Source organism: Rhagoletis pomonella, unplaced genomic scaffold (assembly GCF_013731165.1).
Source record: "Rhagoletis pomonella isolate Grant_MI unplaced genomic scaffold, Rhpom_1.0 Rhpom_scaffold_00442, whole genome shotgun sequence".
Taxonomy (NCBI): Eukaryota; Metazoa; Arthropoda; class Insecta; order Diptera; family Tephritidae; genus Rhagoletis; species Rhagoletis pomonella.
The window spans coordinates 30,177-54,995 of NW_023458996.1; the positions used below are offsets into that span (position 1 = coordinate 30,177).

General features: G+C 33.0%; 2 protein-coding genes across 4 annotated transcripts in view; both read right to left on the minus strand.

Annotated features, from left to right (window-relative positions):
* LOC118750895 overlaps positions 1–16,669 on the minus strand; it is a 34,450-nt gene extending 17,781 nt beyond the window's left edge. Inside the window, exon 1 of one of the 3 annotated variants that reach the window (XM_036485626.1) lies at positions 16,461–16,669. The gene's annotated coding sequence lies outside the window, so the exon portion shown is untranslated. Of the gene's footprint in view, positions 1–13,171; positions 13,341–15,825 lie in introns of those variants that run through there. The other 2 variants (XM_036485627.1, XM_036485628.1) reach the window with 2 other exon arrangements.
* Positions 16,670–21,272: 4,603 nt separating this feature from the next.
* Positions 21,273–24,545, minus strand: LOC118750896 (nuclear exosome regulator NRDE2-like). Its single transcript, XM_036485630.1, is given in 2 exon segments — positions 21,273–22,681; positions 22,683–24,545. Coding segments are annotated over 2 exon segments (2,946 nt in total). The 5' UTR covers positions 24,447–24,545; the 3' UTR covers positions 21,273–21,499.
* Positions 24,546–24,819: the final 274 nt, after the last annotated feature.

The window sequence follows — 24,819 nt, forward strand, 5'->3', positions numbered from 1 at the left end:
TCCGTTCATTTGCGCCGATGCCCTGACGAAAGAGAGGCACGAGGCGACCAAATACTTGTTTCTAATCCAGGGGGGCAACGAAGGGATCCGACAACGGACTGACTTCAGCGGGACCGGGAACATCGCAGCATGTAGCACTACGTTCCGGCATAGGAAGATCCATTCAGCTATATGGCCGCCTCAGAATCAACAAACGAGGAACCAAATCGGTCATGTTGTGATAGATGGAAGGCACGGTACCAGTATTTTAGATGTACATACATATGTACACTTCGAGAACCCAACATCGACTCGCACCACAATATTTTTGCACACAAGATACGCGCTACGCTTCGTCTGTTCTGTTAATGTATGTAGATAGATAAGAAGCAAAGCGTTTGAGTCTGGCGCCGAATGCGTACAAAAAGAAGTATCTCTTGTCATGCGATTTGCTAAATTATATGCAAATACAAAGGCAAATTAACAAAAATGCTTATAAAACTTGATATTTCTTCGATACGATATATTTAATAAGGTGAAAATCGATAGCTGAGTTGAAGATCGACCTAACTCGGCAGCCAGTTCGAAAATGTCCTATCTAAGAAAAGTTTTCAAGAACGACCTTCTTCAGAATTTGATTGAAGAATGCCCAATTTCATAATTTGATTGAAAAATGCCCTATCTCCGCCGAATTATGAGATAGGGCGTTCTTCAACCAAATTCTGAGATAGCGTGTTTTTCAATAAAATTCCGAAGTAGGGCGTTCTTGAAAAGTTTTCTGAGATATAAGGGCTACAAAACTGCAACCAAACATTTTTCTAAAAATTCTCAACAAAAATCTGGAAAATCTGGTGAGGATTTGTGGAATTTATATAATTTTTGTTCGAAGTTTGAAAAGCGGATTTATCTGATATTTGTTGTTTAACTACCTAGACTTTTATAAGAAAAAAATATTAAACGCAAAATAAACTAAAGAAATATAGCCAAAATTCTTAAAAGTACGACGAGTCTATTATTTCTGCCGCCAGTGTAATTTGCACAGCTTATCTTGCTCCTACATAATAATAAAAAATTTATAAAAAAGATGAGCTTCGTCTCGTATTTTCTTTGTTTTCGATTATTTTTAGTAGCGTATTAACTGATTGTCAGATACTAAAACAGTTGTGTGACGCTAAGAGAATACCATTCTTCCAGCAAGTAGTACTATATGCAAGTAAAAGCAACACTTAAGCTCACAGATGTACATATGTATGTTTTTGTTTACTTCACTATGTATAATTGCTATTTTTTATCAGTAGGAGTTTTGCTTTTTCTAGTGAATGGTAAAAGTGGTGGGACGATTTATTATACATACTTATATATGTATATACATACAGTGTATTTTGTTATACGAATCAGAAGTAACCGTCACTCTCCTGATTTTATCACTAATGCGCTGTTTAAATGAGTCGATTTTACAGGCAATTTTAATTGGAAGTGATTAGTTGAAAGGCTGTTCACCCTAGCGATTTTAGAGGCAACTTTTAGTTGAAAGCAACAACTCAAGTTGCCTCTAAAATCGCCTCATGTAAACACCATATAAGTCAAATAAAGTAATCTGAGCTGCAGCTGGTCAAGGATTGGCAACATTCTAAACAAATCGGACATATATACATATGTACATATATGTGCATTAGACTGCATCACCAAAAAAAGTTGCGGTTTTTCCGCCGGGACTACAAAATTTATTATATTTTAAGACGTCCACCAAAATATTTCGAAGAAGTATTAAGATTTAAGCGAGCTGGGCCGATTTGAAAATACCTTCAAGAATAAAGCTTTTTATGAATAAAAATAGTTTCTTAAAGAACTTTTTGAAAAAAGTCCCCTCAGATCACAAAAAAAAAATTTGCATAAAAATATTTAAAAATCTTTTCAATGTAATAATGAGATTTTTAATGCTGTTTTTTTTTTTACTTTTTTCAAGGATTGATTTACGAAAAACGTAAATAAATGGGCCAAAACTATTCTGATTTAGACTTATGGGATCTCGGTAGAAAGGTATTTTCCCACTATTATTTATGTGCAAAAAAGTCCCAATTTTTTTTTTTCAAATACCAGCACATCTTAATTCAGCTTTGAATGATGTTCGCTCACCCTACCTTTCTCTTTCATCCTTTGAATGCGTTTCTTAGCAAAGAAATAAAAAGGGTGAGAAAATACCTTTCCAATGATACCTCACAAGTCTAAATCGGAAGAGTTTAGGTTCAGTTATTCGAGTTTTTCTTATGCCAATCTTTGAAAAAAGTTAAAAAAACAACATCAAAAATCTCACTATTACGATTCCGTTTAATTTTCTTTTTAATTTTTTAAAAATATTTTTATGTAAATTTTTTAAGCTTAAACCGTTTTGCAATTTGAGGGGATTTTTTCAAAGAATATCTTTAAGAAAATATTTGTATTCATAAAAAACTTCATTTTTGGAGGTATTTTCAAATCGGTCCAGCTCATGTAAATCTTAATATTATTCCCCAATATTTTGGTGGACGTCTTAAAATATAATAGATTTTATAATTCAAATGGAAAAACGGTACCGATTTTTTTTTCCGTATGGGGGGTGATGCAGTCTAATGTACATACGTGTAGTATATGAAACGGGATACGGATTTAAACGAGTACGATATTAAACTCCCTCAATACCATCGCGAATCGTGCTAGTTACCAATTGACAGCTATTTACAAAAGGTCATTGCCTTCATGCTGGAATCTTGTTTGTGAGTGACACGAAATGTTATTACTTCAAAAATATAGCTAAACTGTGAATCTTGCACTATGTGTGTCTATCTAGCAAATTAAAATTATTTGAATAAAATGCATTTATGGCTAATTATCTTCTACAAGTATTTCCATACATTTAAGTTAAGATGGGTATCGCGAACTTTTTCGCGTTGTCTTTTTATTTATTAATGATAAATTTGTTTACGAATGTTCTAAATTCAAGAAAAAATAAAAAAAATTTTTTTACCTCATTTGGAGGTAAGATGCTTTTAGTACAGATGCATACAAACGTAAAAACATTGGGAAATTCCATAAAGAAACAGACAAAACAGCATTACGATTTGATGACAGTCGTGCATAACAAATGTACATGCACAGTTAAGTACTTATACAAATACTTAGGAACGCAGTTGCTCACACAAACAATTTATTGAAAGTACTCAGTGTTAGAAAAGTAATGTTTGGAAATGCTAAAAATAATGGATAGATCCTATAGTATATGCACAAAAAGATGCAAGAATTTATCTACAGCGTTGTCATACGAAAGTAATGTGTCGCACGTCATTTCAAAAGCTACATATAAATAAATAAAAAATTTATAGAATAAAAAAATAAAAAAAAAAAACGTCTGTGCCATAGGGTTTGAAATCGTGACCAAACGAACACGCATCCATTCGGCTACATACAGCTGTTGAGATAACGTAAGAAAAATACATACTTCCCAACAAACATTTATGTTTGCGCTCAACTTGAGGTTAAGCTGAGAACTAAGATATTTCTCAAGTTGAGAAAATGCTAGTTCTCAACTTGAACTCCAATGTAATTCTCCAATTGGTCTCAAACATATCATTGAACTAGTAAAATTAGTTATACCTTTTTGATTAAAATGACATATATACATAGATGAATTTAAATATTCTTTTTTTAATTTTATTACTCCTTTTGTATTATGTAGTAAATCAATATCGTATTACCATAATTCACTTCACAGTATACAGTCCGACAGTAATTCTGCCACTGAATTCACTTCGCGTTTTACTTTTTTTTTAAGATTATTTGAAGATGCTTTTAGATTATTTACTTTTTGTTGGTAATTTTCCTCTTTATATAGCTTTAGTTTTTCACTTGATAATTAAAAATTCGTTTCTCTATCACTTTTTACGTATCTGCGCGTCGGTTAGAGATGAGTTGGAGAATGATGTTGGATATCAACTTGAGAACTATGAATTTCTCCAAGGTTGGAGAAATATTTTTTTTTTTTTTGTGTTTGTTGGGTTGAGTTAGTTCTCAAACTTTTTGTTTTGTTTGTAGCTTCAGAACTACACATCTTCCGCTTGCTCACATTGCTATGCATCTTTTCATTCAACCGTAGCTGTTAATCTTTTCTTGGCAGAAAAAGGTAATGCATTCGCATTTTTCATCTGGGTAAATACATACACAAATGTATATATTTGTAAATACACAAGCTCGAGTAGATCTGCTTCTTCTACTAAACTACTTATGTACTTATGAGCCACCTTGATAGTTGAACCCGGTAACTAAGCGCTGAAGTCGAGTTCTGGCTCTGAACTAATGAAGTTATTCTAAGCTTAATCTTACTCTTCATGCATAAGACAAAATTAATCCGCCTTTGACATTTCTCAGATATACATACATACCTTCTGAATCAAGTCATTTAAAATAAATGTGTGCTAGATGCCTAATGGGTCATAGATCATTTCTTTGGCAAGTAGCCCGAAGTTTTGAGTATTTCATAAAAAAACGGCTATTTTCTTAAAGTGTATCTGTCTGTTCGTTTGACTGTGCACACGATTCCTCATTTTCTTTGTCCCAGTAACCGCCAAATCGGTTTTGGTCGACTTCAACAAAGCACGCCAGTCGTTTCCCTGTGCCCACGAATACTCGAGTGAAAATTCGAGTCCGACCGCTTCCCATTTTTTGGCCGATGTCGATGCCATGCAGATTAATCTGGCGGTGAGTGAAGAATTGCAATACTTTGGCCTTTTTCTTATTCAATGTTAAATATTTCATTCGAAATTACATTTCCCAGTTGTACACATAGTTGTAAAAATATGCAGCTTCTGCTGACTGCAAGCTCAGGAGTTCCGTAAGGAACTGCTTTAAGCAATGTAGGCATCCCCTCTATGCAGATGATTTAAAAATGTTGTATATGACAAATATTTCCCTTGATATTGGGATTCTTCAAAACAAGTTAAGTGCTTTGTATAACTGGTGTTGCCATAATAAGTCAGAAATTAATATTGATAAGTGCTATTCTGTTATTTATTGTAAAATTCAAGCTACTATTTTATATTTACATAGTATATATGTATTTCAAATTTTGTCAACAGCACTTCTAATAAAATTAAGGACCTTGGAGTTCTTTTTGACTCCTCTTTCACGTTCGTTGACCATCTGAATTACATAATCCCCAAAGCATATTCTTCACTAGCTTTTATAAAGCGAAATTGCAATGAATTCAGGGATCCTTATTAAAAAAAAATAAATAAAAAATCCTGTGTAACTCTTTTGTAAGATCGAAATTGGAATATGCGTTTAAAAAAAAAAAAATTAAATTTGCTTTGTGTCACATAAAATTTGAGTAACCGATTCCATCATATGCTTCGCGCCGTAAACTGAGCGATTTACACAGTCTTAATAGCAGAATAAAAGTTTCAGGATTGATGTTTCTTCACGACGTGCTGAATGGTGTTATTGACTGTCCATCAATATTACCACTCATAAAACCCGATACTCCAAGTACCTCCCTTCGTCACCACGACCTAGTATATGTAGAACTGTGCAAAACCAATTAAACTCTGAGCTAAGCCAATCACAAGGTCGTTAAATGAATTTAATTTACCAATTAGAGTTAAGAATGTAAATACTTTTGCTAATCGCATTACGCCTAATACAGTGAATTGCTATTTAGTCTGTAAGGTATTGTGAAACCATAGACTTAAATAAATAAATAAATGAAATAAATATAACATGGGTTATTTATGGAAACGCGTAAATGCCTCGTAACCGCGTAAACCTCATAAATAAACCGATTTTCCATACAAAATTAAGTAAGTTTACGAGGTTTATGTGATTACGAGTCATTTACGCGTTTTGGTGAATTGCCCTAATAACTGTATATTTTAAAGTAATGATGAAAGTACAGTGCACGCTGGATAATGTGAATTTTATTATTATTATTATTTTTTCAACTTGTTCACTTTTGTGAATGCCACTTTTGTGATCAATTACTTATATCTGAAGGCGTCTGATATTCGATCAACCTCATCAGCCAAAGGTCAGCATTTTTGTCATCAGTTTATGACAGTAGAACTATTTACAGATGCATTCAGTTAGAAGTAACCAAACATTTAAGCACAAAAGGTGGAAATGACTTGTGCCACTTTCAAAATAAACGACTCAACTAATATACATATATACATATTTCAGTAGCTTCTGCGGCTATTTTGCTCAAAATTGACAAAGAAGTACCGTTTTAGCAACAAACTAATTTGTGTGTTTTTTTTTTTTACTTTAGAAATGAGTGTGGCACTGGCTTCTACTAATATTGATATCTCTACTAATCAGGGTTGTTGAAAATTTTTCAGTTTTTTTTTTTAACCAGTCTATTTAATGTACATACATACATAAATACTGGCAATCTAACCTCTAAGACAAGTCATACCTAATCAACAACGAAAAATCTCTCTACAAGATTAGCCCGAGAAAGGAGCACCCTTATGTACAGAGGTGCCTGTATACATCCGTATGTGCTTAAATGTATGCACATATGCATACGGGTTTCATTTTAATTCAAACAGGCTGCGTTCATGTTTCATGTGCTATTTGTTTCATTAATTCAACTCTTTGTTTAACACTTACTTATCCCTTTGGCTCTGAGCTGCTTTTTTTTTTCTTAATCGCATTTTAAGTACTTCGTTAACTTTATTCTGCTTTGGACAATATTTTCAAACTGCATTAAAATGAATGTACATATGTATGTATGGTTGATTGTACCTATGCTTGCGTTAAATTTGTATTATACACACATATTTAGTACAAAGAAGCACTTTGCTGTATTTAAAAAAAATGTTTCGTTATTTAAAGCTGTGTTGCCGATTCGTTATAAGCAATAATTGTTACAGGTTTCAGTTTTAATAATAAACACCAAAATTAGAACGACTTTAAGAAAACAAGAAACCGGTTCATTTCATATAAATGTGCAAACATATATACAAATACTATAGGAAAATATGTACACTTACAAATTTATAACTAATATATATGTGAAGAATTTAGTTTGTAAGTGGATATGAAAGGTTTGTTCCACACGCTTTCCGGGCTGTTTCGGTAATTAGAGCGCAAAAATAAGTTACTCGCTCACAAGTGTCGAAAATGTGTCAACCCGTGCCAAAAGTGCTCAGAGCGTTAGGAACACAAAAAACCACCTTTCGTGCTCGGAATGAACAAATTACTAATGAACTAAACAATTATTTAATGTGAATTTATTTTATATAGCTAATAAAATTTGCACATTCATACATTTCTGAACCTTTAGTGCTATTTTCCATTTTTGTATTTTACAAAATTTACTTTCGGATGTAAACAAACCACAGCTGTAGTTGACTTCTTCAACATTTCTGCCCGGAAAAAATATCCGGGCTGTTTCGAACACGAAGAAGAAGATATTTACGATCCAAAAGTGGAAGGTATTCGCTCTTTATTACCCATTTTTCTAGCGTGAGGAACGCTTTCTGTGCTGTTTTGAGCACCCGCGGGATCTCGCAGGCTCGTGTGGAACAAACCTAATATAAAAATACAAACTTGGCGAATTCTATAAATCTTTGCGCGCTCTCCATTGACATTTTCACTTGTTTCGTTTGATCATTGCACTCGACCATTTGAATTGTTCGGCTATTGAGCTTTTGTATTCTTTTTAATTTTGTTACTAGGTATGACGTATAAGTATGCACATATGTGTGTATGTATGTACATACATATGTATCTACGTTGCAAATGTGTGCCGAAAAGTTCTCTCTTTTAGATAGTGGAAAAAATTATGTATATTTTTCGCACAGTTCTCTCAGTAAAATTAAACCAAGCAAAAAAAAATAAAAAAAAATAAATGAAAACAACAAGATAAACAAGTTATAGGCAAAGCCAACCATATGTGCATACATATGTACATTAGACCATACCACCTTACAAGCAAACAAAAAAAATTCGCCGTACACCACTGAGTCTAAAGTATTTTTGCGAGAAAATTTCGAAAAAAGCACCTACATTCGGCAATCAATTTTCTTTTAAATAATTCTACCGAAATAATCAAAACATTTCCTTAGCAAGATCGGATAAAATTTTGTTTTTTTTTTCGAAATTGCCGCGCAAAAATACTTTAAGACTCAAGGTACGATCTAATGTACATAAATATGTTATATGAGTAAATACTTACATACATATACATATATATGTGTATGTACATATGCACGGTGAGGAAAAATTCTACAATATGTATAATAATAATGCGAGAATCCAAGGCATTTGAAGCATACGAAAAATGTGACAACATTTGTGTGTAATGTGTAATGAAAAAACCTCCTGCTGGGATGAGAAATTTGCATAACTAATAAATAATATCTAGACAGACAAATCGTTAGTGGTTGGTTAAATGTTATACGGCCAATGATGTTGTCCACATCAACATCCTTCAGTCTCCTTGTCTAATTTATTACATGGCGTATACGTAATATTTAGATGCTTGTACCTAAATGTACACACACACACACACACACACACACTTAGCTACTATTTCCTTTTTGGGTATCACAAGAAAAATCCTGATTTAGGCAGATATTTATCTTTAGATGTCTTCGAAATATATTTAATCAGCAAAGCACGGAATTATTTTTTTTTTTAACTTTTTGGGTTGTGTGTTGTCCTTGTAAAGTCTATCTGTACATTGGCCTCAATGAATACGAAGATTTCATATCTTAAAGATTTTATCTTATTTTAAAGTTGAGCCAATCAACTTTACTTAAACAGTTTACCTGTTATCGACAGAATGTTTTAATGTGGGCTGACAAATTGACACTTATTTATACAGAAAGACAAAAAAAAAACATTTTTTAATAATCAATATACTTATTTTTAAAAGGTATTTTTTTTTTTATGTTACCAAACGATATCTCCTTTAGTATTTAATCAAATTTAATGAATGCTATCTCAATTTGAAGGGGAGAAGGTTACGCGCATGCACAAAAATAGCCAAGTTGTTCAAATTTAGTTATTTAAAAACAAGGGGATTTTAAAAAGCTGAGTGCACTGTATCCGGTCAATAAAGCGCCATTTCTTCCATAATACTTCAGCAAATTGAAGGATTGAAATACCGTTTTGAAGGAAAGCTTCACCGCTTGAGGTAAAAATAAAAACTTGTTAATAGGGTTGCCACGCGTTTAAAATTTTTGGCACTTAAATATATATCGACTAAAATATTACAACGCATTCAAGGAATGAAATGCACATTTAAATGCACTCTGAACCAGAAATAATAATTTTGAATAGGGTTGCCAACTATTTAAAAGGTTTAAACCTCTATATATGTACATAGATATATGTATAAAACAAAATTGCCTACGTAATACCGAGCTTAGTTCTAAAAGGGATTGTCCTATGTGAGCTCTTTTTTTTTTGTTGTGTTTGCCCAAGGAAAGTTAAAAAAAAAAAATTCCGAAAAGAAAATTCGGAAAAAAGTGATGTTCCATAGCTTCCATAATCAGAGCAAATAAAGGTGTCACCACTGGAAGCTCTTAAGTGTAATAAGTTGGTGAAAGTGTTGCACCAAAATGTTTCAACCAAAAATAATAATTTTGGGCGAGACGAAGTTCGCCGGGTACTCTAGTTTTAATAATTTTACATGTGAACTAATGTTACCTTCAATCTCAGAGGGTCGTGCTATGTATTTGCTTTCATTGAGCAGATGGGACTTTACATCCGCAAAACAAAAGATAACGTTGCCCGTATGCCAGAGCTTATGCGGCCGTTTTTCTGTTATTCGACTATCAGGCCGGATACTGGCTAAAAATCTAGTTCAGCATGTTTTTGTAGTTTTATAATCAAATTTATTAGTAATTACAATAAATAATTTATAATATAAGGGTTGCAAATGAAGGCAGATGTTGGTGCTGCCAGATGATCAAAACAACAAAAGAAGTCGTGGATTTTTTATTAAAAATTTTCACTTTATATTAATACTGTTTTACATAAGAAAAAGCGCGGCAGTAATAACAAACTGCGCAGTTACATAACCCTCACTTGCTCAGTTAGTGAATACCCCTATTGATTTTTTTTTTTCGCCAGGCAAACTTCCGAACATTTTTTATGCCATGAAATAGTTTCTCATAAAAAGACATTATACATACAGAGGAGTTTGAAAACTGTACGTCGCTCCATTTGCGTGAAATTATTAAGGCGCACACCGCAACTTGGAGCAGAAGTTCGGCCAAGCACTTAGTAAAACGTGTGAAGCGCGATTTGTTTTTTTTTTTTAGTATGAACGCGATAAAGAATTTGGTTAACGCTCACGCACGCCTACGATGACAATTTAAAAATTTACGCTCATTTACGTTTTGTTTTGAGTTTTTTTATGAAAATGTTTTCAATTTAAGTTTTGCTTATATAATTTTATTTATTTTCTTTGAATAGGCATTTCTTTAGCTCAACAATATTTCATTTATTTTTATATTTACAAAAAATGTGCATATAAATTCATAACATCACAGTAAATAGTACGATCTATTTATAGTGCTTACTTTATTTATATATACATACATACATTTCCATATACAGCTATATTGTTTGTTTGGGTTTCTTGTTTTCTTTTTTGCCGTTGTTATTTAATTTTTGCAATAGCCCTTTATTCTATATTTACAATTTAATGCGATTAAACACCAAAAGCACTTATGTACATAAAAAACAAAATACAGTTAACGTCACCCTTGCGGACTTTGCTTTATTTATTATTCTCATTTGATGACCGAAGCTAGTCAAGATAAAATACATACATACACTTGAAAACAATTTCTTGGCCTAAGTTAATAAATTTATTTCGCATACATATGTGCATATATGTATATGCATATGTACTTACATATACATACATATATATACAGTATACATATTATTAATATTCGCTTATGCGGTAAACCAAAAAAAACTGCTGTTCAAACTATCGGCTGTAATTTGCAGCATGCTAAAAATTTGCAAAACATACATAACGTGTGTATGTATGTTTATTAGGCTGGGCCGAATTTTTATGGGGTAAAATAAAAGTTATTTGATGATGTTGCGGTGCACTTTGGTGCAAATAAACATGAAGAAAAAATTTTTGAGAAAGATTGTTTGCACATTTTTTCTTCAAGGCTCTTCCATATTTTTTAAACATTAAAGCGCACCCTAGCGGCCATTTCTGCTAAAAATAAATAGACAATTAAGATTCTTCGGACCCCAATACCCCCAGAAAGGTCATTTGAATGCAAAAATATTAGATCAATTTCGATTATTTTAAATGCTTAAAATCGCCAATCTGGGAAAACTGAGAAATTACTTTTCTTTATACAATCCAGATATTCAGAAAACATTGCATTCATCAATTCTCCAGAAAAAAGTGAAAACGTCGTACAGTGTAGCAATGTTATGTTGTCCTAGTTCTGAACAAATAGAAATTTGCTATGAAAATCTCAGATCCGTTTTCTCAAGAAGCTTTTAAAATGTACATAATGAAATGTTTGAATAATAAAATTAATCAAAAAAGAACTGAAGCATAATTATGCAAATAAAGTCAACGAGATACTTAAGACACGAACTTTTCTTACAAAGAAAATTAAATTTTTTCCATAAATAAATATTTCACGTTAATGATAAACGATCTGAAAGTTGAGATCATCCAGCTTTCCTCCGGCTTTGAATTAAAAATCGTAGTTCTCACTGAAACGATTTTTCATCCCAACGCGCCCCTCTCGTTCTTAACGTAAAGTTCTCAAAACTTTTGTTCTCCAGCATAACGTTCCCCAGACTTTACTTCTTATTTGATCCTTCTTGAAAACGTGATCGATACTTTCGTTCTTATTTTGTTCTCATTGGAAAAGTTCCCGAAACTTTCGTTCTAATTATGTTCTTCCAGAAAAGGTTCCCGATAGTTTTATTCGCATTTTGTTCCTAACGGAAACGTTCCCGAACCTTTTGTTCTCATTTTGCTCCCATTCAAACGATTCTCAAAACTGGAACGCGTTCTCGGTCCCTGGGAAATATGTATGTATGTATCTAGAAAATATTAAATATACACAAAATAACCATTGAAGTAATCAATATTTTCCAAACGTTTTTTTACATAAGTTCCCAAACTAGTTTGTAAAATAACAATTACCCAAACATCTTAAACTTTTTCACAATTTGTTGGTTTTGTTGAAAAAAAAAATATGTAAAGTGAGGTAAGTTGAATATACGCTGAGGTGGATATAGCAATTTCAATTGAAAATATTAAAGTTTAAATATTTTGCTGTAGAGATGCAGCTGCTCACCCTTCCTTTAACCGTAGACCAGTGCCATAATCAACCGAACACACTAGCTCTATATTGAAGAGCTGATACAATAGAGATTTCGGTTACCGGATTAATCCTCTAATAAAAAAAAACCGTTTCCTAAACCCTAAGTTTGTTCGTCTTATTCGACCAATGTGCTCTGTGTCATTCGGAGCTTTCGCACTTAAAATATTTTATAAATGAGACCTAATAAAAGCAGCATCTCGTCACTATTATAGTTAATAGGATTTAAAAGGAATACAGTTTGCGACCCACAATAATACTTATACACATAGGTACATATATAAATTTATTGTATTTTGCTTAAGGTACAAAAGTAAGCACATAAATAAGTATAAACACATACATACATATGTAGGTACATACAATAATACAGATGTAGGCAGATTGTAAACAGCCAAACTTGTCGTAGTTGTAATCAAAACATACTCGAACATTCAAACAGAAAAGTGTAAAAAGAGAGGAACGATGTGAACGAAAAAAGTAACACAAAAAACACTTTTAGTAAGTATGTATGTATATGTAAAGCAGAGAGCTTTCTAAAAATGCTCGGACTTTTATAAATACGTTCTCCCAAATACTAGTAGACCAGAGTTGCCACTTTGGAAATTATTACCAAAATTGGCAGAAAAAATTTTAGTTGGTAAAAATCTAAATTTTGTTTTCATTTAGGTAAATTTTTGTTAAAGTATTTTGTTTGAAAAACAAATAAAACTTTTCAATCCGTTTTATTTTTCGTAATGTTTATGTATGTATATTATAAATTTCTTTACAAAAGTGTAATCTACTTTATTGCATTAATTTTTGAACGCTTCAATGCACACTTTTTATTTACATACCATATATCGATACAAGGCGAATATATCGTGCTTCATTCAAACCCCATTTCATTTAGTAGTACCGTTAATTTCCTCATAATCCAATGATCGAATCGAAACCAGTAAATTTGTATGGCGCCACCTTTCTGATAGAAAAAGAATTATCGAAATCGGTTGAGGTGGTCCAAAGATATGCGGTAAAATACATAAAAAAATATATATATTCCGACGAATTGATAAAGTCCTCCTTTTTGTGAAGTCGGTTAAAAAGAAAAAAATGGACAGGTATGTTATTGCACACTATGATTATTCGCAAAAAATAAAAAAAATCAACGAACGCTTTTATAAGTGGCAATTGTTAAATAAAAAAAAAAACACAACACCGGCGGTAAAAAAATTAAAAAAAAAAAAAAATCAACGGCATTTTTTAACTGTACATTGTTGGGTCTACTTAAACTCCATTGGCTATAAAACTGCATCGCCAAAAATGTTCTAAAAGTTCATTTTTGAATTTTTCTAATGTTGCTAGCTTAGAGTGAAATGTTGCTAAGTCAACTTCTCCTAAAATATTATATTTTGATGCAAAAAGCAAGAACAATTAAAGGGGCATCGTATTCCAAAAGATCGAACCACCCACTTTCCTTTTATTTGTTTGTATGTATTTCGTTATAAGCAAATTTGCTATGTCAAAAATGGTTGCGGAAATGTGATAAGTCCCAAAAAATACAAAAATATTTCATCAACGTTTGGAGTTATTTTAGCTTGGAATACGCGAAAACTTGTATTCAAATTTTTGCAAAATAAGTGTTTGAAGAAAATGAGTTTGTAAGGGTTTTATTCTCTGTCAGAGCCGTCGAGAGTAAACTCGGGCGCCGGACTTAAAAATCCCTCTCAGCTAGGGCTATGTAGCTTGAATGTTATATACAGAAACTAACAAAAAAATATTGACTTGAAAAACATTGTGAATATTAAAAAAATCTCCTAGCATTTTTGAGTCACTGTATTTGTCTATGATAACTCCAGTTGAAGCTTTTTCAAATGATGAAGTTTCGTTGTTGCCTTAAGTTTTATAATTTTCACTTCTAGTTGAAGGAATAAATAAAGAGTTCCATATTAATTTGTAATTTTTATTGAAATAACTAAAAAAAATATAACAAAACTATAGTTTTTATCAGCGAGGGAAAATAATCGTAAGTAAAGCAATTTTAACTATACTTTCGTATTTGTGTTCGTGCGTCCTACTGTAATTTACAATGACTTTCTTGTTTCATGTTTAATCTATAAATGTGCAAAATAATAATTAATAATAATTAATTATTGAATTTTTATATTTTCGCTCAAACGAAAGTATTATTATTTGATTTTTATTTTTTCTATCAAAAATAATGATTATTTTATAATTTTTATTTTTTCGCTCAAAGATAATAATTGTCATCAAATTTTATTTTTCCACTTAAGAATAATGATCATTCAAAAAACTCAAAAACTATACCAGTGCGATTTCCCACGTATCCTTTTCAGAGGTAGCGACACCCTAATAAAAGGATTAAGTCCCAAAATTTGCATGTCAAAATTTCAGTAAATTCATTTAAATTGAATCAGTATTTTTAACTGGAAAGATAAAACTCAATAAAGTTTTTTCTCTGAGCGAAAAAACAAAAATCATAAAATAATCATTACTTGTGATCGAAAAAATAAAAACCTAATAATAATTATTTCCGTTGTGCGAACAAATAAAACTCAATAACAATTATTATTTTTAAGCGAAAAAAATAAAAATCATAAAATAGTGATTAAATGTTGATTTAAATTATTTTACTCATAATGATTACCGTCAAAAAAGTTATTGGTAGATATTTTCCAGATTTGGCAAATTTTTTTTTTTCAAGTGGATGGTATGTAAGTATTTTGTCGTCAGTGGCAACGCTGATGCAGACATTAATTCTATATACAGTTACACACACTGATATATTTATGTATATGTATGTATGTACATACATATATGTATAACTGTATGAATGTATTTATATATATACGGGAGAACAGAGATGCATTCATATTTTGACATTCTTAAATATGTATGTACATATGTATGTATATACATATGTCCACAAATGCAAAACACTACGTAAGCATATAATTACGCGGGCAAGCATGGCGTATGAGCAACAAAGGGTTCCCTTCTCAATTGAAACGGCGTAAATCGGAATGATTGCGGCTCGATTTAATTTAGAGTATTCTCTTCAATGTATTTACGTGCGGAATATTCTTCTATGGTATTTTTTTACGATTTCAAACGACGACTTTTTCAATACACCAGCGAGCACACGTACGAAAAACATGTTTACATTTTGCTCTTTTACTAAAAGACCGTCACAACTCAAAAAATGCAATTTTTTAGCTAACTTTGCAGAATTACATATACATAGTATATTATATCATATTATTTAGGAATTTCATGCTAAAATCTTGCCTAGTTGCCAGGTGAGAATTAAACACATATATGCATTTATATTTCCTGCATTTTGAAAGTGGATTGAAAACTTTAAGCGCGTCTCCTGAGAAATTCTGCGTTTTGAGTTGCGATGATCTTTTATTAAATGAGCGATATACATACATACATATGTATGTATGTGTGTATGTGCATATTTGTACAAAACTAAAAGCGCACACACTTCAATCCAGTTGTGCACACACACACGCGCGCACACATATCCACGTTCGGTTTCGCTTTATCACTTTGTTTGCTTTATTCGATTTTATTTTTAATATTCTACTTTTCTCGTATTTGCTTTGCTATGTTCGTTGGGCTTTGGGGAGGTGGTTTTAACTGCGAAGTGATTAATGGAGGACGAGCGTAAAGGCCTTGAAGTAAAGTGTATCCCAAACCCCGCACCACCACAACCACCATAACGGCAAAGAACATGCGAGAAATAAGGGGCGGAGGGGTGTTGCTTAAGCTCTGTGGAAACGAAGAGAATTCAGCATTTTTTCAGGCAAGGTGATAATTTTTGAACTTTTGGATTCGTCTAATTGATTGACACTTGATGCAAATTATATCCATTATTATATACATATATGTAATTACACCAACAATGACAATGCGCCATATTAGCAATAACAGCACGGATTTTAAATTTATTATATTTTGTTAAATTTTTCATTTTTATATCGACATTATAGCGAACTCTGCGCGATTGCCATCGTCACCAACAGCGCTCCACCGCTTTAAGCAATGAAATTATATGTAGATATGTATATACATACAGATATTGGCAAACACTACATATAACCTGATTTGATTTCGAACCTTTTCTTGTATTATTTCTAAAGATGTTTGTGTATTTATAATTTTTTTAGTGCCTATTGCTTTTTTCTAGTTTTCAATTGCGCGCTACATATAAGTAAAAACGCAAACGCCACAACCGCGAAAACATTTCAAACCGAACGCAAAACACGACAAAGATACACTGAGACACACAGCAGCTCATAGAGCAAAAGTCGGCCAAGCGAACAAGTTATCAGTCAGTCGGCCAACGAGCCGCAATGTATCATAAAAGTGAGACAACGAAGTCTGCCGAATGGCTAGCTAAAAGCTCCCCCACCCACCACCCCCTTGGCTAACGAATACCGATGCAGAGGGCTGGTGCCGAATGGAAAATATCCCACGCTCTTTGGCGGTCAGCTGGGAGCGCAACCCATGCAGCTATATATGTATAGACACACATACATACATACATACATACAACCACCTAACCATAACCATACATACATACATACTTCTTAAATAAATCATTAAATCAAGGGAAATTAATCCACTCCATTTCACGAGCAGCTTGTCTAGCAAGGCGCTCTTAATCAATAAGAGCGCAATATAATGATATATCTATGAACATACAATATTTATTTGTAGTGCATGATGTAGGCGCTACTACTATCTATGTATGTGTATGTATGTATATCAATGATAGTGTGAGCAATTTTGGTGTAAACAATTTTTTTTTTCTCTGTTCGACAAAAGCGATAAAACATAAATAAAAAAAGCAAGTTCTCCCCGGCGGATGGGTTATGGGATGGTTTTGAGACGTATTATGCCGTATAATTCAACCTAAGTATGTACATACGAAACAACACTTTGATGTGATTATAGCTTTGGCATAATCAGCAATTAAGTGGATATTGTCCATGGCCCCGAAATCACCTCAGGGAAGCTAAATGGTAAACACTCAAAGAAGTAGGAGCGCCTCGCCAAAATGTTGCAGTTTCTCTTGAAGCTCAAAGTTATAAAGTAACACGGTCCGAACACAATTTTTGCAACAAAAAACTTGGGCATATTTTTTTAGAGAGAACATCGAGCTGAACATTTTTGCTGAATAAATTTAAAAACTGACACGTTTTGGTTTTTTTTTTTGTATTGTATGTAGTACGTGCATTTATCTATACTGCAAGTAAAAATTCTTGAAGAGCTACAGTTCTTAGTGGGTAGCCGTAGTTATACAAATACAAATCGAGGGCTTACATATATTCAATACCCTCTATCTGCATTTTTCACAAAATCTACTTTGTGATATTAGAACCCATCTGGGAGTTACCAGTCATCGCTGATGTTGATTTTGACTTTGCAATTTAAAAGTAAATTCTTCTGTCAAGCTTTGTACAAGGTCGACATTAATATCTTAGGTGGATTTTTATATCAGAAACCCATTTTTGTAAAAAGTCTAGGGTATTGAATATAAGCCCTCGGTATGTATACACCTCTTGTAAAAATTATGAACGCAAAACATGTTGACAAGTTATAAGAATTTTTTTTTTGTTTATCCTATTTTAATAATTTAAAAAAAAACACAGAATACACCGTGGGTCAAAAACCAAAAAATTTTAAAACACACGAAAAAATCAATATATTCACAAAACTAGGAGCCAAATATAGTATAACTGCGTTTTTAATTAATCTCTATGACGTCAGGATTTTTTTTAAAGGACTTTGGAAATTCCAGGATATGATTGAATAAAAAAATTATTTAAAAGATTTGGTGCATTGTAGAGTAACAATATGGGTATCAGTTAAAAGGAAAAATTCTGTGGAATTTAAAAAAAAATTAAGTTTTTGTAGCACCAGGACGAATAAATATTGAAAAGGACAACTTTATCCTTAAATATCCTTGGAAATTTCCAATATTTATTTTTGAAAAAAATATATGCCAAGGACTAATATGTAAACTACCACATCCTCGAATTTCGTCCTTCTAACTTTATTAGATTTACATAAAAATATTTTACACTTCTCTTTATAAGATACTAGCCTGAACCCGCGGCTCTGTTACAATATACATAAATGAAGATACTAGAATCACTACACTGTACAGCACTCCGCTGGGTATTGGACCAAACCACGTTGTTTTAAGAGATTGAGTCATAGGTAAAAAAGTTATTTCTCCGTTTTTCGAAGTTAGCCTCCGAAATCGAGATATGGGCCTTCGAAGTTCGAAATAGGATCTTTGGTAAAAAATTATTTTTTATTCGTAGACCGCCTTTTGCTCTTATTTAAATGGTTTTGCAAACTTATATTACAGGTGATATAAGGGGGCAAAGGTCGGGTCTTCGAAAATTACAAACCTTATATTTCAAACAAATTTGAAGTGATTTTTAAAAAGTTGGTGTCATTGTAAACGCAATGCGTATTTGTATACTTCGTATATAAAAATTTGAGCAAAAACACTTAAAATGAAAAAATACCTATTTAAAAAAAAATAAAATAACAAAAAATTTCTAACCGATCGTATCGATGTAAAGGCGATTAAATACTCTTTCTTCTGGTGTGCATATTTGAATACTTCGTATATAAAAATTTGAGAAAAAGCACTTGAAAGCAAAAAATTCCTTTTTTTATAAAAAAAAAAATATTTCAAACAAGAAAATTACAAACCGATTTTTAAAAAAATTGTATCATTGTAAAGGATACCAGAAAACTTATACTTTCTTGATCCCAAAAATTTCTTTTTATATACTCAAAGAATAAAATATTTAATCAAAAACATTTTTGCCCTCTATATAAACTTTTGAATAATCATTTTATTCAATCAAATTCTAGAAATTCCGAAGTCCTTTAAAAAAAATCTGACGTCAGAGAGGAATTCTAAAAACGCAGTTTTACTATATTTGGCCCCCAGTTTTGTGAATATATTGATTTTTTCGTGTGTAAAATTTACTGTCGCACGGTGTTATATTTCAAAAAGAGTTATTTTTCTGCCTTTTCTCCCATGAGGCGATTTCTTAGAGGCTCGTATATAAGGCCGACTGCACTGATAAATTGCTCGCTTGGAACGCTGGCGGGTGGAGCGCTCAAATATTTGCGGGCCAGATCTGTCAATTTGTCGTATTTTAGTTTAGTTTTCCACCAACCGAGAGAATTTTCACCGAGATGAGCTCGTTTTTCTTTCTTTGAGATAGGACTTGAACCCATGGGATTTTTAGGCGTTCCACTTCATGCGCCTTATTATTATGTATGGGCTATAAAACTGCATACTCAAAAGTGTCCTAGAGATTCAAATTAAAAAGTTTAAAATTTGTTGAATTTTGCTAAACTTTGTATATGGTTTGGTTAAAGCTTGAACGGTATTTTTATGGAAAAATAACAAAAAAAATTAGCTCGAAAAACCTTACGAATATTTAAAAAAAAAAATCCACATGCTGTCATTTATGTACATGCATGTTCTAACTCTAGCTGAGTGTGCAGCGGTGAATGCTAATACTTAGTAGCTCCCAGAGGGTCTCAGGTTCGATTGCCAGCGGACGCAAAATATTAAAATGATATACTTTAAAAGCATTTTTTAAATAAAATTGCAATGAATGCATTTGTTTCTTGTTTGGGTTTTCAGTAACTATGAAAAAGCATTTGTGAAGTTCAGGACAAAAGCTAATTTAACGAAAAATTAATTAGAAAAATTTCATTACAGTGGAAAACATAACCGGAAAACGGCTGAAAGTGTAATCGGAAAACGGAAGAAATATTAGATTTTTATACGGATTTTTTTTCGTATATTCTCGGATACGTTCACGGATATTTTGCTAGCTGGCAAGTAAACGACTTTTTGTGTGGAGCAAAACTTTTTGTGTCGGGTAAAACGCTTTGTGCTCTCTTTCGCCTGCGTAAATTGAGTTAGCGGTTCACAGCCGAAAACAATAATTGCATACCAAAAAGTCGCCGTGTGTGAATGAAACAAGCAACTCCAAAAGGGAATATGAGAAATCGCGTCGTTTCGTTGCCAGTGGCTCAAATGGTTTTTCAGATGGTAACTTCATGTTTGTGGTTGCCGCTGACATTTTGATTAAAAGGATTTTTTTGTATAAGCTTTTATTATTACCAGCTTTCATTAAGTTTCACCGGTGCGTAATCAAATCTTGCAATCAATTTTTAATAAACTTCCCACTGACCTAGAGACTGGAAACTTCAAACCTGACTAGAACCTGATGACAACGCAATATGAAAGATGAATTAATACAATAGGTGGCGCAGGAGTCGAGATATTTGAAACATCCCGATTTGTTTCATATTTAGAACCTTATATTACTTAAATGGAAAGAAATAACTCCAAAGGAATTTAGTCGTTGGGTGGTGCGGTGTGGTGGTCGATTTTTCTAATAAAACCTTGTTTAAATATTTTTTTTTTAATTACTTGTTTCTAACTGTTTCTGCAGCTTTTGTTGCTGTTTCTTCAAAACTGTTGCTAAATCCACTTGGCGCCATAAAAGAATGGCTATACAGCTGCAATAACTTTTAAAAAATCGTGATCATGAGAAGTATTGAAAATTTCCTCATTATGCACATGCATAGAGTACGCAAGAAATATTTTTCAGTTGCTATCATCAGTGGAAATTTCCATTTTGCATTCTTTGGACACTTATTTTCTTTTTTACTTCCTTTAGACACATATTGCTGATACATCAATAGTAACCATTAATAAAAAAAAATCCTCCAAATTAGAAGATATGCGCGTCGTTATATGTACATATGTATGTACCTACTTTTATATTTACTAATCCTATATGCTAATAAATATATCTAGCTATTAAAAAATATAAAACTTTATGTATGTATATACATACATATGTATGTATGTATTTATTTGTCAACATTTTTTACATCTCTATATGTACATATGTATGTATGTATATGTATTGCATGTCAGGAATGCAGTAAATATGCAAATTGCATAAATAAAATAACAGGCATAAATGTATTTACATAAACTATATGTATGTATGTATTTATTATTACTATTTAGTGACTGTTATGAATATCAGTAGTAAAAGTATGTTTGAGCGTTGGCTGCTAAAGTAATCAATCGTTCAAGTTCCACGTAGAATCTCAAGCTCTTCGGGCAGTGCGTATATCCGCAGCTGCTTTTCAATAATTAGGTCCTGCAAATGAGTCAACTCTTGTGGCACATATGTCGCACCATCCAGGTATAGCGCTTTACTCCACGGGCATTCATCTAAAGCAGTCAAAAGACACCTTTTGCTCGTCTCAAAATCAGTGCACTGGTCAGATAAAAATCGGATATATAATCGCCAAAAGAGAGCATTCCTTAGCAATGTCGTTCTCGTTTTTGATTGAGTCAGATTATCATTTGACAAAGTTTTAAAAACGTGCAGAATACGATTACGTATGATTAATTCATTACATCGCTTATCCCATTCAATAACATATATACCATCATTTGCAAATAACTCATCGGTGTTCATCTTAAGGAACCGATAACGTGCTAAAACAATTAAAAATGTCACTGACAATATCGTCGGTTTGGCACGAAGAAAAGCAGTTCTTATTCGAAACCAAGGCTGTGAGCTCAACATGCCACAATGTTGCAGGAGAAATAGGTTCCGAGGAAACTCAGCGAGAGCAGCAAAAACTTTGTCACGCACTAATGCGTTTGGCACAACACAATTTGGGCAAGTTATTTGCAGTGCAGCCACGTATAGCTCCAGAATTTGTTCACGTAGAAACCTATGCCTATCATTGATACCACGAAATATATTCAGTAGTTTATTCATATATTTTATTGCATCCAATTTTTGTCCAATAAGGCATTGGATTAGCACGCGCACCTTCAACAACGATACAGTATAATCAGGCAATAAATACTGCTCCAGTACCATGACCTCAACGTTTTTTTCGATTGCAATGTATTGCTCTAACTTTTCCGTGATCTTTTGTAGTGCTGCAAGCTTTTTTCCAGATCCAATTGATTCATCATTTTGGCTCTTGCTACCTAAAGCATAAGATATTAGTATTTGCAATGCGTTGCTTTGCCTCCCATTCCCGATAAGCATTTCCGCGAATGTAACGTAGGTGTAACATAAATCCGATGCTTGTGTCTCGTCTGCGGAATGTGAGGCAATTAGGTTTTCAAATATGTGCGTTACTGAGTCCATATTTTTAGATTGATCTAAAGATTCAAATTCGTAAATGGCAAACTCAGTATATAAAAGCAAAACGTTGCGATTAGGTGACTGCTTAAGTAGATTTTTTAAAGCGCTTCCGCCCCTCTTTTATATATTCACTATTCATTTTGGAACCACATCGTTCGAGAATCAACAGTAATCGCTCAAAACGGCACCAGAGTACAATAAAGAGATCGCGCTTTCGTTTATCAATATTTGAATATGTTGCAGCACATTCGAGTAGGAAACTACTGATGCAACGAATGTAGATGTCATGGCCGATGGTGCTACTTAAAAATGTAGGACTTACAGCCATTTCCTTAGCTAGTGTGTAAATTCCTTTTTGAAATTCTCTTTGTAGCTCCTGTGAAATTGCGAAATTCCGTTGAATACAAACTGTTAATGTATCTTCAATTGCATCGGATTCTCCGATTTGTTCCAGATGTGCGCTAAACCTTTCTGCCATTCCTTCACACTGAATAAAGGGTACTTTAAGTAACCGTAAAATTAGCAGTATCAGGTAGAATGCATTGTCTCGCGAATTTAACGGATAGATATAGTGGCAAATATCTTCGTTGAACACGATACGTTGTGGATCATTGCATTTAATCTTATCTGGGAAAGGCAAAAAATTAAAACCTTGCCGCAGTTTTTCGACACGAAGCCATATCTCATTCATAGGTAACCCTGATTGCAAAACAAGTTCTTCGAATTCAATTAGTGTGTTTTGGTCAGTTTCCAAGGGAGCAAATGCTTTAAAATGATCTGTTGAAACATTTAGTTCAAGAGCAAGCTTTAACAATGCAATGAATTGCTCATACAATCCCGCTTGCCGAAGGAAAAGTGCGCAATTATTGAATAAACGCAGCATTACATTGTCTGAATCACGGTTCTCTAGTGCCAAGGATTGCGTGCTCATTTGCTTGGCGTGATGCATTTTAGACATGCAACGCTCATAGATACGAAGTACGTCCGGCACGATACATCTTGCCATCGAACCTTGGGTTGTCATTATCTGCGCCGTCCATAATGTGTAGCTATAAAGGTCTTTTTGCAACAAGCGATCCAACATTTTTGTCACTTCAAAGGAAGGATACGTGACGTTAATAATATCAATGTATTGTTCATATAATTGCTCATTGCATGGAAAGCGAGCTAATGCACGATTTATAATGTCCAATTTTCTCTCAGCTAGCAAAAGTCGTGACCATTTGTATGGATTTTGATCCTGCAATGACAATAAGTCGAGCCAGACTTGCACATCGCAAGAGGCCTCCAATGTTTTTCGATTCAATTGGCCCATTCGTGCATTATATTCATTTTCGTCTAGAGGTAAAACTGAACTATAATTTTGATCACTGGAAGCTTTTACTTTTGCTAGAAAATAGCGTTTACTAGACTTTTTGTTGGCATTTGAATGGTGCCAAAATCTAGCTCCCAAAATGTGGCCAAATGAATGCCTGTACCGAGGACATGCGGGTTTATGCAAAGTACGTATAGAAAGGAATTGTTTTGTCTTAGATTTATCTATGTAGTACTCCTCATTGCCACTAAATTCCAACACTGGGGCTATTAATTTGATTTCACAATCATGCTCGAGTTTTCTTCTTTTCTTACTCCTTTTATGCTTTTTCTTTTTTTGATGCGATGATTGCGAGAGTTCAACTTCATTTTCGCTAGATGAAGTACTTGATTCAATTATTTCAACATTTTCCAAATTTTTTATATCATCGTTTTCTAAAGGAAAACTACTGTTGGCCAACCATGTAGACGAGGTGGTTGGAGTATCTTCTGGCCCTTCATCGCTTCTTAGATCTTGCACAACATTGATATACGCAGGAAATAGTGACATCTGATGATTTTAAACGTATTTATTATACGAAAACTAGTCTATTCAATTAAAAACCAAAACAAATATCTTGTTTATTTTATACAATAAATATGACGTTTATTAGAGTGTGTTCAATGAGGTTAAAAACTTAATTTATCTAAAAAATTTCACAGTATTGCCGTTTCTAAATATTCTGTGCAGATGATTAATTTCATATATAATGCTGTGGCTCTATCAGCAATACTTTCCGTAGAAATTATAGTGGGTTATTTCCCTAACAATCCGGACCGGGTCCGGTTATTAGAGAACTAGCGAAAAATTTGCTCTCAAAAATGGAACATAATCCAGAAGTACGGGAATGCGAAAAACTACATTTCGTTCCCAGAATTTGAGA